Raw genomic sequence first — 15,075 nt, forward strand, 5'->3', positions numbered from 1 at the left:
AATGGACAGTGGTGTTTTTGCACATTTTTCTCAAATTACAGAAAATACCTCCTAGGTTGTTTGGCAATGGGTTCCACTTGACCGAAGATTATCACAGTTTGCAGCTTTGGGGCATGTACACGTGTACAGAAACAACTCAAATAAATTAAATATTTCCCTTGATCTGTTCACCTCACAACCCATAAGCAGAAAGATAATGAAAACAGTCAGAGATTGTGTTCTTCAGCTGTTTGTTTCAGTTGGAGGGATGCAAGAAGAGTTCATGCTTCTAATGTTCTAAAGAAACAGATACTATTCCATTACAAAGCCTTTTCTGAAATGACCATTTCTGATTTTTGTAGAGAATTGCCAATAATAAGTCTCTGCAAAAAGGAAAGTAATTTCTATATCACTTCTACAAAAGCCTGAACATTGTGTATGTAGAATTGTGATGGGTGTACTCCCCACACTGGCCCTGCAAGAGAAGAATTGAGCCAACTGGGCCCAATCATCCAGTTAGGCTCCAATCTAGGAGAATTAAGCCTGGAGGAAAGCCCTAATTAGGGGAAGCTCACCTATATGGGAACAGGCGGGGCTTATAAGACAGGAAATTGGAAGCAGAAGAGGCAGCAAGGCAGAAGCATAGAGTCCCCCTCCCTGAGATGGGGGAGAAGAAGCCCTGTAGGAAGGGGTCTAGAGGTGTGTAGAGCAGTAAGGTGGTAGAGATGCAGACCTTAACTATTCACTACAGGGCCCTGGCCTGGAACCCAGAATAGATGGTGGATGTGGGTTCCCCTGCCAACCATTGCAGAGTAGGACTATTTGGGGTCAGTGAACAGGAAGACAGAGTCACTGTGGGAGTGACAGGGTCAAGGTAGTGGGTGTGAGAACTGCCTGACACCACGTGGACATCAGACACTTTGAAACACACCCTCTCCTCTGCCCCCGGAAAGGGAACCCACTTAGTGACATGGCTGGAGGGTTGAGTCACATAGAGGGTACTACAGTTCCTGGAGCGAGAGAGGGGCTGCAGGCTGAAAGTGGTGGAGTGTAATTACTGGTGAACATTGATCTGGTGAGCTATTCCCCAGAGTGACCAGGACAAGGTGCCATCCTAGCAGTGAGTAGAGCACCCCATCAAAGAATCTATAGATCAGGAAGGTGAAATCAGGCAACTAAAAGAAAAGATTGTTTCAAGATCCTGCCATAAATACTCTTACATTTTAAATTATATTTGATTCCTGCTACAAAGACTTTTGATAAAACCTAAATTGTGATGACTTTATACTTCCAAGGAGATTTGTATACCTTAATGGCCAAATTTTCAAAGATTGACTGATGCCTAAAATTGGGTTTGCACTGCAGCTGCCAGATCTGTGCGTGTTTGAGCAAATGAGGTAATTGCACATGTTGGGATCCAACAGCACTCATACTGCCCATTTTTGTAGGAAAGCATGGTGCAGCCTTTGAAAATCAGCTCATAGCATTTCCTTGAGCATGTTATTGAGAAATTCCATGGATCGCAACAAATTCTAAAGTGTCAGTTAAAGTTCTTTATTTACAGAAAGTTTCATGGCATTTGACAGCTAGCAGCATTCTTCTTATGTCTTGAACAGGCAAAGATTTCAATGTCTAATATTTTGCTGCCTTAAATTAGTTGTATTACGGTGCTACCCACTGATACCTAGAAAGGTTCCCAACAGGACCATGAACAGCAAAAAGTCTGCAGCTCTCTTGTGAGTGCCATTCAATCTCCTGCACTCTACTATTATACATGCACTAAATTGATTTCCAGGCAGCACAAATGAATACAAGTCTAAAAATTGTTATTTCAAAAGCTGACTGAATCTACTGTAATTTCCACAGTGACATCATATGGCCTTTCTTTTCTTTTTTTTTTCTTTTCTTTTTTTGGTTTGTTTTGTTTCTTGTCAGCTAAATGCCTCCATATTAGTCACTACCTGACAGCCTTGTCCACAGCATTGTAAGACCTACAATCTCATTTCATAAACTTTGTCAGAATGAAAATCAAATATAAATCATTTTAAACCAATTTGGCTTGCTGAAAATCAACCCTTTTGTGAGAAAATAGCACAAAATTGTGTCTTCAATGACAATCACAATTTGTGGCCTGATATTTAATAGAGTCATTTAATGCACCAATACAAAGCAGATCCATTTGCTGTTCCATGGAGATAACTCTATTGGAGTTAGACAACTGGAAAGATTTCAGTGATGACAGAATGGCATAATGTACTACTCTGCTGTGCCTACCATCTACACTTGCCAGAAGACAAGGAAGTCCCACTAGCAGCATACTACAGTGACAGCACCACAGAAATGGAAACGCCACTTGAATTGAAATGTTAAGGGGCTGGGCTGTCACTCTGTAAAAATGAACTGGTACCGAAAGTGCTAGCTCTTGATAAGATTGCCACAGAAATTTTTAAACACTGCTGTGGGCTGGGAGTGATCACCTAGGAAGATGAAAGAAATAATGAAAGTGATCACTGTGATTTTTAAAAAAACAACAACACCCCACTACAACAGAACACAGGAAATGGCTTTTATCTTTATAGTTTTAAAATATATTTGCCCCTGGGGCACTTTCTTAAAGTGGCATGGTAACATACAGAGGATGAGCCAGCACAGGAATGAAACTTTGGGCTAAATTTTGATCTCAGTGTAAATCTGAAGTAACTCTCCTAAAGTAAGTGGATGACTCCAGGTTTACACTAGTGTAACTGAAATCGGAATCTGGTTCCTTGTTGGATGTGTTGCTTGTAGCACAAAGCCTAGCCCTGATGTGACTGTGTATGGGGGTGGAGGGGAAGTAGGTTAAATAAAAACAGTACTAGACTGGATCTTAAAATACTGTGCAAGAAACAATGAAATAGACGTGGTGCAATTCTGTGGGCTAGATTTTGATCTCACACTGGTATAAATAAGCTGCAACTCTTTTGAACTCAATGGACTTAAACTGGTATAAAACTAGTATGAGGTTGGCACTGGGCCGTATAAAGAGCTACCCAACTGCTTCTGCGTAAATCACTAATAGAATCCTTCCACAAGCACCTCAATACGCAATGGGCCTATTAGGCTGGTCCAGCATGTTCCTTTCTCTGTGCTCAGTTAACTCTGCTGACCCCTTCAGAAAAGGGGGTTGGGTCTTGTAGGTGGCTAGAAGAGAGTAGTCCATGCACTCAGGGAATGAAAGAATTGGTCATTATGTTTGGTCATTATGCAGTGAGCCCAATAGGGAAGGTCAGGTTCATTGTCTCTTCCCACCTTTTACACCCATGCCACGGTAGGTATAATTTGGCCCAGACATAAAACATTATTAAAATTGATTTATTCCTGTCCTTTTAATTGTAGGGTAGTCTGGAGAGTTAGTTCTGGGGAGGTCATAGGGGACATCAAGGTTCCCACTCTAACAGTGGGGTTACTGACAAAAATCAGAGATGAACATACATTCATTTAATTGTATTTAATATTTAGAGTAGGAGGGAGAAGCGGGCATTGTAAATTTGGGAGGGGACAGTGAGAAGGAAACCAAATACTCCCACTTTGTTCTCCTTAGCTACCTCAACAGACTTTATGACTGTGCCACCACAAACAGGAAAGAAGAAAAACAGCATCTGGTTTCTGTGGCTTAAGATATTGACAGTGTCATGAAGTTCAACGAAAGAATAATAACATGCAGTGATATGGAAAAGACCTGTATTTGGTTTGCCTAAAGGCTTGTGTACACTACTGCTAAAGTCGATGTAACGTCCACTGCTCAGGGATGTGAAAAAACCACCCCCCTAAACAACGTAAGTTCCGTCTACTTAAAGCAGTGTCTACACCCTGCTATGCCGATGGGATATACTCTCTTACTCACATAGCTTCTGCCTCATGTTGAGGTGGAGTAATGACATCGACGGAAAAGTGCTCTCCTGTTGATATAGCGTGTCTTCACCAGACGCACTACCTTGGCGCAGCTGCATCGATGCAGCAGTGCCAGTGTAACATGGCAGTGAAGACAAGCCCTAAATCCACTTCCCTGCCAATACAGGATTATTCCTCCTTTTACATTTACTACAGAAACCTAACTCTAAACATCCCAGTTTAGAGTTAGGTTTCTCTAGTAAATAGCAGTTTAAATGAGTCTGATGGTTACAAACATCTTTTTTGTCAGAAACATGGGGTCTGATTCTGATCCTGTTTACACTAGTTATGCGCTGGTACAACTCCACTGACTTAAGCAGAACGATAACCATATAAATGAGGTCGGAATCAGATCCAGGATCTCCAGAACACAAACAGAGAACCACAAATGGTGAAATGAAGAACAAGGCTGGGATTTCCTGACTGACAAATCATATCTATGCACTGTTGTTGTAGCCATGTTGGTCCCAGAATATTAGAGAGACAAGGAGGGGTGAGGTAATATCTTTTATTGGACCAACTTCTCACCCACTTTGTCTATCTCTAATATCCTGGGAATGACACGGCTACAACAACACTGCAGCATACAACAATGGAAGATACTGAATTTTGCCACCTGAAATGGAAACTCCACAGCATGAAAAAGGAAGCAAAACTTAACAGCCACATTTACTTCCTGAGCAAATACAAGAAAGGAAACATCATCCCCAAAGGTCTTGCCATCTATAACCCTCTGACCACTACATACAACTCCAAATGTCAGAAGTTGGACCAATAAAAGATGTTACCTCATCCACCTTGTCCTCTAAAATCCTACCTATGGCAAGGCAGTGCTCATGCCATTGAAGAGAGGAGAGCCACGTAAGCTCTAAAAACGGACTAAACAGGAAGCTTCATCAGCAAAGTGAAAGCTAAAATTAGCATCGAAAAAGTTGATGAAATAAAGACAAGAGCGAAGTCCTGAGATGAAAAATAGATTATTCATTGTCAGAGAGAACAACAGACAAGACATAAAAATAATTACAAGGTGAAGAATCTAAAGGATACAACAGTGGTAGAAAGGAAATTCCTTTAGGCAAAACAAAGCAGCTACAGGTAAAGACTAAAAGAATTAAGGGAGATGGCAACATGATAAAAGGTGATTGAGAACGCATTTATAAACTTATTGGGGAGCTAAAAATTGCATGTGTAAATGACAATGGACACCCAAGATTGTGAAGGCGTATTAGAAGGGGCGAGGATCGGTTCATTTATCTGAGAAGATTTTCCAAGGAGCATTAAAGCTGTCATCAAGAGATCAGGTTTTATAGAGCATCAAGTATACAGAACGGAACAAGGAACTAAAAAATCCTTAGTGCTTTAGTAGAAGAGGCAATGACCATTTGTCAAGCTAATAAAGTTACCTAAATTAAGTGAGCAATTTAGGGTTTTTAAATTGTTTTACATTATTTTAAAATTAGCATTTAATAGTATTTCTACAATCATAATATAGTATCACAATATAATATAAAATTGGTGATTGGTGTCATAACTGGCAAATGCTTTGGCAATTGGTATATTATAAAACTATAATACATGAAAAAATGTAATATAAAATAAATTTAAAAATACAATATCAAATATAATACAAAATAAAGTGACAAATATAAAAGATGTCTCAAACTGAAAAACAAACGTTTCATTCCAATAAGGATCTTAAACAGTTCATTTCAATTTTTTTCAAAACAAAATTTAGTTGAACTGGACACGTTCCTACAGAATATTTCCCTTTACAGTAACTCCTCACTTAAAGTCGTCCCAGTTAACATTGTTTCGTTATTAGGTTGCTGATCTATTAGAGAACATACTCGTTTAAAGTCGCACAATGTTCCATTATAAGGTTGTTTGGTTCACTCTGCTCTGCCCGTCTGGCATTTCAGCCGGGGAATGAGTAAGCCTCCAACCCTGCTTCCTGGCAGGAATGCTGGTCGGGCAGAATGGGGCAAGCCCCCGCACCCTGACCCTGCTCCCCAGCAGGAGTGCCGGGTGGGCAGAGCCGGACAAACCACCACGCCCCAACCCCGCTACGCCCCTGCCTCAACCAAGCTTCACAATCAGCATTGGTGATTACAGTATTAAATTGTTTGTTTAAAATTATTTAAAACTTATACTGTATATGTATATAATGTCTTTTGTCTGGTGAAAATTTTTCCCCTGGAACCTAACCTCACCTATTTACATTAATTCTTATGGGGAAATTGGATTTGCTTAACATTGTTTCGCTTAAAGTAGCATTTTTCAGGAACATTCCTACAATATTAAGTGAGGAGTTATGGTAATTGAAATGACATTTTCTGATGGAAAAATGTTTTATTAGAATTTTTTGACCAGCTCCAGTTGTAGATTTTGCCTTTTTAAAAAAAAAAACCACACTTCTCACATGCATAATATCAGTGCTTTATCCTGTGGATAGAAGATGAGTCAGCAGCTTTCCAATAGGCTTGGCGCAAATGTTATTCCAAAATGAGGGCTTGACTTCTAAGGGCTTTCCATAGGCTGCTAAGGATATGTCTACACTGCAATTAGACATGATGGCTGGCCTGTTCCAGCTGGCTCAAGCTCGTGGGGCCCAGGCTAAGGGACAGTTTAATTACAGTGTAGATGTTCAGGCTGGGGCTGCAGCCCACGATCTGGAACCTCCCAACTCATAGAGCCCTTGAGCCCGATCTCCAGCCCAAGTCTGAATGTCTATCAAGCAATTAAACAGCGCTTTAACCCCAGTCAACTGGCCTGGGTCAGCCACAGACTTTTAATTGCAGTGTAGACATACCCATTGTGCCCTCAACTCCTGCAGACCTCCCTGCCTTTGGTGGTAGTTAAGAGGGTGGGCAGCATCTCACCTGAGTGAGCTCTACCTCAGCAAGAAGGAGCATTTAGAAGTCAGAAGTTGATGGCCCTGAGTATCTACCATGATTGGGCTCCCAATTAGTTTGGAAATTGGCCTCTCCTTCCAATGTATCTGAGCTCATGGCCCTTAACTATCATGCACGAGAACGTCACTGGTCAAAGAAAGAAAGGAAAGGTCCATTTTGCTCCTAAACCTAGATCTGCCAAAATTAAAGCATTTTAGCAAACTACTGTACATGAGGAAATGCAGGGTTATTAAAACTACTGTATCCATTTGAAATGAAATCTCTTAAAATTCCATCTTAAATAAAAAGATGTTCTAAGTGCTGGTACATTGCAGAGTATTTTACTCATAATGGAGCAGACTGCCAGATGCAGCAAAACAAACACATCTTGAACTATACCCACCGGTAGTGAATAAGGAAATGAGAAACTGCTTTTTACTTTACCTTGGTGAAGGTTAAACAGTCCTTGTCTTGGTCTTTATCCTTTATTTCAAAATCGTAAAGTGCTTTGCCCTGAGGCGGAGCTTGTGGAAGGGGCTTGATACACTGAATGTAGCTGGCTGGAAAGAAGCCATGGTTTCCGTTGAGCTCTCCATGATACCAATTCTCATCCACCTTTCGTCGTAGTATGATAATGTCCCCTTTGGTAAACTTGAGGTCACCAGGTTCTTTTCCCTCATAGGTGTAGAGAGCTTTACCATAGGGCAGTTGAGAAATACTCTAAAAAAACCACAACAGACAATAATTTTAAATGAACTTATTATATGCACCAACTCTTCCTTAAATTTTCCAACTACTAGTAGCTGAATGATTATCAGCAACAGATCTACCATGGTGACTCCAATTTATTGCAATACAATATAGTCTAAATTTCATGCAAAAATCAATGTTAGTACAATATTAATGTTGACAAATGAAACACTTAAATGTCAGGAAATGGCAGAGTTAAGGTGAAAGTTCACTATAATGCTGATGCATTGTACTAAGGCTGCAAACTATTTAATTATATGATTAATTATATTTGCTAATTCATACACTATATAATACATAAATTGGAATTTCTTATAAAAGTATACATGCAATAAGATAAATACTGTACATACAGTCTTCAGGCTTGGTTTGATTTTTAAGTCAAAATGAGATCTACAAAACAAACCAAGTTTGAAGGAAATTGGTTCAGTAGCTTACAAGTTATGAATTTAAAGATATTAAATTGAAACTTTTTGACTTAGTTTGTTAGAACAAGTCCAAATGAATTGTAATAGCATTTGTGTTTTACAAAATCCTCTTAATCCTTTCAAACTGCTCAAATTACATGGTATTCACTAAGGACTACTGTATGTACGTACATAATTTTAAGTTTAAAGATTCTGCTATCTTTGAGTTAGTGCCAGTAGGGAAAATATTTTTAGAATAGGAAGAATGTATTAGGTTCATCCCCTCATAACTGATATGCAACCTTCACTATAACTTACAGAACTATAACATCTTTCAGACTGTTTCCCAAAACACTTTAGAGATCTTGTGGCTCAGAGTTGCCACTCTCTCTCTAATATTTCTCTCTCTATAGATAGATAAGTGCCAACTCCAATTATATATAATAGAAATGATCCAAGAGGGAGCTGTACTCTGCTAGAGCCTGCTCCTGTGCCTACTGAAGTTCATGGCACAATTCCTATAGACTTAAATAGGATCAGAATTGAGTCTATAATGAAGGTAACTGCTTACTCATTACCCTCAGCCTGCTGTCGATGATTTCGGAAATTGTAACTGAATAGGCAAGAATAGAACAGAGGGAAGTTCAGCAAATAATTTAAGGAGGTTACACAGCATCCAGTTTCCATCTGGGCCAAATCATGTCTGGTCCTTTTGAGAGTTCATGGGGCAGAGGGAGGTGCAAGGAGCCTTTCCCCTGGGTCCTTTGGGGTAAGACACACCCTACAGGGGGCATGGCAATGTACCCCATTGCCCTCTCACTCGCCAGCTTTGCTGGCAAGCTGTGCAAGAATCAAAATGCTTCACCATCCTAAAGGGTGCATTCCTCTGCATGCCTCGCAGCCCCATGAGGGATTATGCAAATCTTTCCCACAGCTCCTGCAAGGGTGGTGAAAAATTGCCTTCCTACCATCAATGCAGGCCAGTACCTATGAGGAATAATTTGGCCCTTTGTTCCACAATGTAGTGACATTATGGTTGTTACGAGTTTATTTATAAATTATTTATAAATGTTACTGGATTTTGCATTGTTTGTGTATGCATGGATACTGTTATTTTTCCTTTCTTTACAGTGGCTGTCAGCTAGGACGTGTGACTGGTGGGAAGGGTATAAAAAGCAATGTATTTTAAAAACTCAGACATTTTACAGGATGTTGATGATTCCTTGACTTCTGCGTGGTGTTTTTTCTGAATAAATGATTAGATGTTTATAGGAATAAGAACAGCATCTGAAGTTACACTAGCGAAGGTAAAACTGCAAGAGCTATTAATTATGATGCTTCCAATGTGAGGGGGTGGGATGGTCAAGAAGAAATTCCTCCCCAAGTTATAGTACAGGAACAATAGATGCACTATGGAGCTTTTATGCCTTCCTCTGAAGCACCTGTCACAGCCCACTTTTAGACACAAGATACTGAATTAGATGTACCATTTGTCTGTTCTGGTATGGCAGTTCCTATGTTCTTACGATCAAATCTCTCTGTGGGCTGAGCAAGAACATCTGCCTGTAATTTATAGTGCACCATACCTCCATATGGAACATCTATATTCTGGACGAAGTAGGAAGTGATTTTTCATGAACACTACATCATTCATATATTGTACTCATATCAAAAGTCAGATCCTATAGTCATCTCCGTACACCAATATTAATTTCATTATTTTATTTGCAAAGTGGTTAGGCACTTAGGTGTTGTCTTGATTTTGGAACATGTGTGCAATGGAGTCCACTATCTGATTTATAGTGATGGAGCCAATCGCACATACCGTTGCACTATCCCTGTTGTATCGGTAGGGATTTAATTTCACTGCCTCATAACACAAACAATCAAATTTATCATTGCAAATTTCCCACACTTTTTTGGTTCTAGGTTACATCTCCCTAACCTGTTGTCAGAGACAAACAGAATGGAAGAAAACTTTCAAATATAATGAAAAACATAATATCAGGAAACAGAAAAGTTAATGGCCACATAACACTGCTATAAAACCCAACCTCCCAAAACAGCTTATTCTATGGCATCATCCTATGGTGAGTTAGTCATACTGTTTCCAACACACTTAGCTCTGCTGCTAGGGTGACATCTAGTAACACTGAGGCACTGCCCATCTAAACATTTTAAAGATTAAAGAACTGGCTGGTGTTATATACTGGGGCACTGCATGTGTAGTGTCGCCTATTTCATTCTAGAAAAACAATCCCATGCTTTGCTGAAGAGAAGGTTATAGACTCTGATAGTAGCACTGAGACAAGAGAGAAAGTAAGATTTATGACTCTAGTACTCTGCCTATGGAAGACAATTTCTTAAATATAAAACAAATGCCTTGTCAAGTATTCACTACACACGAACCATTACAGATCCAGTTATAGCATGACTATGCTCAGAAAAGTGATTATGTGAAGTTGGAGGTACCCAGGCTCAGATCAGATTCCTTACTTCTCCGGCCATTTTTTTTAACTACTTCTTCTTTATGATAGAAGTGCAATGCCAAAAGAGTTAAGGGAAAGGAAACTGGATTGTATCCTGGCTCATGAATTATTGGCAGAATTGTTTATTAAGTTTCATTTGTTGTGTCTTTATTGCAGGTGATTAAAGCATGTCCTCTGGAATGGTGGCCAAAGCATGAAGGGGAATACAAATGTTTAGCATATCTGTCACGTAAATACCTTGCAATGCCGGCAACACAAATGCCACGTGAATGCCTGTTCTCACTTTCAGGTGACATTGTAAATAAGAAGCAGGCAGCATTATCTCCCGTAAATGTGTACAAACTTGTTTATCTTAGTGATTCGCTGAACAAGAAGTAGGACTGAGTGGACTTATAATCTCTAAAGTTTTATATTGTTTTGGTTTTGAGTGCACTTATAACAAAAAATATCTACATTTGTAAGTTATACTTTCCCGACAGAGATTGCACCACAATTCTTGTATGAGGTGAATTGAAAAATACTATTTATTTTATAATTTTTAAAGTGCAAATATTTGTAATAAACAATAATACCAAGTGAGTTTTGTACATTCTGTATTCTGTGTTGTAATAGATTTTTTTTTTAATTATTTGAAAAATTTTTCCTATTTTTTTCCTTATGATAGAAGTACAACGCCAATAGAGTTAAGGGAAAAGAAAGCGGATTGTATCCTGGCTCATGAATTATTGGCAGAATTGTTTATTAAGTTATATGAAATTATTTGAAAATGTAGAAAAACATCCAAAATATTTAATAAATTTCAATTGGTATTTTATTGCTTAACAGTGTGATTAATCACAATTAATTTTTTTAATTGCGATTACTTTTTTTGAGTTAATCACATGAGTTAACTGCGATTAATTGACAGCCCTACTTAACTTACATCTCTCTTGCTGCATATTAAACCCATTTCTTCTTATCCTACTTTCAGTGGACATGGAGAGCAATTGATCACTATCCTTTTTATAAAAGCCATTCATATATTTGAAAACTGTTACTACATCCCTCTTTAGTTTTCTTTTCTCAAGACTAAACATGCCTAGTTTTTTAACCTTTTCTCACAGGTTTTCTAAACCTTTTATCATTTTTGCTGCTTTCCTCTGGAATCTCTCCAATTTGTCCACATCTTTCCTAAAGTGTGGCACCCAGAACTGGACACCGTACTGCATACATGAGGCATCTTAGCTACAACTCCCATTAAGCAATATAGAATCCTTTCCAAAACTATATTTTAAAGTTTTCACTTGAATTTTTTGTTTTGTTTTCAGCTATGTTTTTTTGATGAAAAGTAAACAATTTTCTTCGGAAAGCAGCCACTTTTTGTGGAAACTTTGTTTAATCAAAAGCCCAATTTTCCAAGGAAAAACAGTTCTGATAAAAAATTGACAGACCCTGTGAGTCTAAAAGCCCCCAGTTCGACTTAAAGATCCCAGATTGAGTTTTCAGAATTGCAGGTAGAAAAAACACCTTTTTACCTGTAAACGCATCTTATATGATATAGACTCAGAGATCTAGACAGAGAGGCAAACATGAAGCTTGATGCTCCCACTCTAACAGAATCACTTTTCAGATGAACTACATTTTACAGTGGGTCCGGAAGGGGTGCTTTAGAGAAAACTTCAACAGCGTAACTGAGAAAAAAATGAAAATTCTCCTTTTTAGGATTCTTCAAATAATTATAGTAGCGGAGCTCAGTAGTCAGGAGACCACACACAAACTCTCACTGGTCATATTCATGAAATTAATTCAGGTTCCAAACAAGTAACCTGACTGGCCTTTTCTGATCATGTTGGCAGCAGCAGTTGTTTTCATTAATCTGTATGTTGCCTAACCCATCAAATTTAGAAAGGTTTTAGTAGGTTGGAAGAATGAACTTTTATTTTGTTTCAGGTTTCTCTCTCTGAATTACAAAATAGCAGCAAAACCCACACCAATAGTGTGTGCTAATTATCATGAGACACCCCCCTCCCAACAAAATGGAGCACACTCCTACAGATAGTTTCAAGCTTTACCAGCTAGTTTTCAAACCTTTGTACAAGCCATTGCTGACCTTCTTACTCGCCATTCTCCCACTTGACTCCTCCTCATTCCACTGGCTCTGTAGGCTAGTGTTGTCAGCCAAATTTACAGTCTAATTCATAATTGTAATCCTTTAAAGTTCTGCCTAAAAATATACCGTTCCCATTCTCTCTTGGCATACTAGCGCCACACGCGTATCCCATTTACGCTCACTTTATGTTCCATACAATGCTTTTAGTCATATTTTATCATCTTCAATAGGCACAGATGGTCTTTCCTACAGAATTCTCTAATTTAAAGCATGCTTAAATTAAATTAAAGCAGTGGCATGCTGTCAAAATGAAAACCCAGGGAACCTGTGGCAGGGAATGATTTTGGAGGGAGCCAGAAAGATATGCATAGCCGTATTTTAGCAGCTGGAGGGGTAGGGAGAAATTAAACACTCCTTTCTCAGCAACTAACCTCTTCTTCCTCTACATCTTTTCTCCTTCACACCACCACCTTCCACTCTTTGAGAAAAAAGATCCAGCAAGGGTGCAGTGAGAAAAAACAAACAGCATTTACTCCTTTGCATCCCCTTTACAAAAATAATCTTCTTTCCTGCTCTAAATCCTACTGTATTTTTTGCTTTTTCCCCTTTAACTCTATACTGCTTCCCAGAAGTTAAAGTAGATTAAAACAGCAGAGGGACCTCACACCACATCAGCCAAAGAAGGGGAGCTGTAGAGGGGTTTTGCTTATCCAACCTGAAAGAGGGGGAGGAGCCACCCTTCTCCCTGGCTCCTCCCTTAGTTTGACCCTCACTCTTTTCTCCTCATACACATCACCTCCACCACCTATTCTCTCCATCTTGGATAGAACTGCTGTTTTTCCCCTCCCCACAAGCACACTGAGACCTAAGGCATGTCTACATTAGAAACTTAAATTGACCTATGTTAGTAATACTGCAGTGGTTCATGTCCATACTATCCTCCTTCTGTCGGTGGTGCGTGTCCTCATCAGAAGCGCTTCCACTGACTTAAGAGGGGCAGTTTGGGGGGCTGAAAGCCCAGGCTCCTGGGGAGCTGGGAGCCTCCAGGCAGCAGCTGGGCTCCCTGCAGGGAGTTGGGAGCCTAGGTAAAAGCCCTTGGGGAGCCAGACGGGCATGGAACGACCAGGAGTCGGGCAGGCACAGCCCAGCTCCGAGTGGGGAGCCCATGTGACAGCCTGGCTTTCTTGTCAATGTCACACCTCCATGCTAGAGCTGTGAAATTGACAAGAATGACACCCAACAGCCCATGTAAGTAACCCACGTGTCTACACAGACACTGTGCTGCCCTAACTACACCGACATAAACCCGACACCTCTCATGGAGGTGTAGTTATTATGTCAGTGTTATAGGGCACCTACATCAGTAGGAGCAAGGCTGACATAATTAGGTCAGAGTAAACTGCCTTACCTTGACTTAACTCTGTTGTGTAGAACAGGCCATAGTCACTCACACGTGTAGCTTCACAATCAAACAGCCGCTATATCTGACTATGTACTAAGAAATTGATTAGCCACATTGATTTCTCCTTGCATTTCTTAAGCTAACTAGAATTCAGCTAAGAACAAGGGTACTAAAGTTCAAGAGGCTTTGTTTTGTTTGTTTTTTGTTTTTTAAGAGGTGGAACTGAGGAATCATAGCCAACATCAATATCCAATCTTTTCTTCTGCCAAAAAATACTGTCGTACAATGCTGAATTCTGCCCAAGATTTCTTTTCCATTTTAATCAATCAATATTGACACAAAAGCCTGGAGCATTAATACACTGAGAAACTCTTTACAGATGACTTAATGATATGTTGGCAACTCAATAATTCTGCATTTATGTTTCAGCAAAGTCAAACAGCAGCCGTTAAGCAGAAACCTGCTGGCAAATTGACAGAAGAGAACTACGAAGCAATTAAGTGAGAATACTGGAGGATTTTTCATTACAGACTCCAAAGAGCAAAAGAAAAAAAGTTTGTTTCCAATAATCCTCATGGTGGAAAGCTTTGTACTGCAAGAACTGCACACTTCTCATAGGTCTTAAGTTCTGAAAAGCTCTGAAATGTTCTGTCAATATGCTTCAAAGTAATGCAAGACTGGAAGACATGTCAAAGGTTATCGGCTCCAGTGAGCAGCAAACGAGGTCACTACCAGTAACAACATCTATTCTGCACTTATCCTGCTAATGAAATGCAAGTTCATACAAAACATGCTTTTATTTCATAAATAAATTCACACTGTTTGGGAAGTGGAAATAAACAGTTTATGATGCAGCCAGTTTTATTGGACATAGCAAACAGATCTTGAAGGTCTGGAGAAAGTAAAACCACATTAAGGATTGTGGCATGCTCTAACAAGTATTTGCCAGGAAATACACACATACTCTGTTGTACCTAAACATCTCCTTCCATTCTCAAAGGAAATGGGCAAGTTCTCAGAATGGGAGGTGTATAAATAATTCATCAGATTCATTCCCTGGATTTGAATATGAGCCACCAATTCATTGTTTTGAAACGTTACCGTCCATTTAGTTCAGTGTTTCTCAAACTGGGGTTGC

At 39.4% G+C, this 15,075-nt stretch overlaps 1 protein-coding gene across 1 annotated transcript in view; it reads right to left on the reverse strand.

Annotated features, from left to right (window-relative positions):
- SH3RF3 (SH3 domain containing ring finger 3) overlaps nt 1–15,075 on the reverse strand; it is a 422,296-nt gene that overhangs the window by 127,033 nt on the left and 280,188 nt on the right. The window contains exon 3 of the mRNA XM_030569277.1: nt 7,245–7,518. Within this exon, the coding sequence (XP_030425137.1) occupies nt 7,245–7,518 (274 nt within the window). The remainder of the gene's footprint in view (nt 1–7,244; nt 7,519–15,075) is intronic.

Source organism: Gopherus evgoodei, chromosome 1 (assembly GCF_007399415.2).
Source record: "Gopherus evgoodei ecotype Sinaloan lineage chromosome 1, rGopEvg1_v1.p, whole genome shotgun sequence".
Classification (NCBI taxonomy): domain Eukaryota; kingdom Metazoa; phylum Chordata; order Testudines; family Testudinidae; genus Gopherus; species Gopherus evgoodei.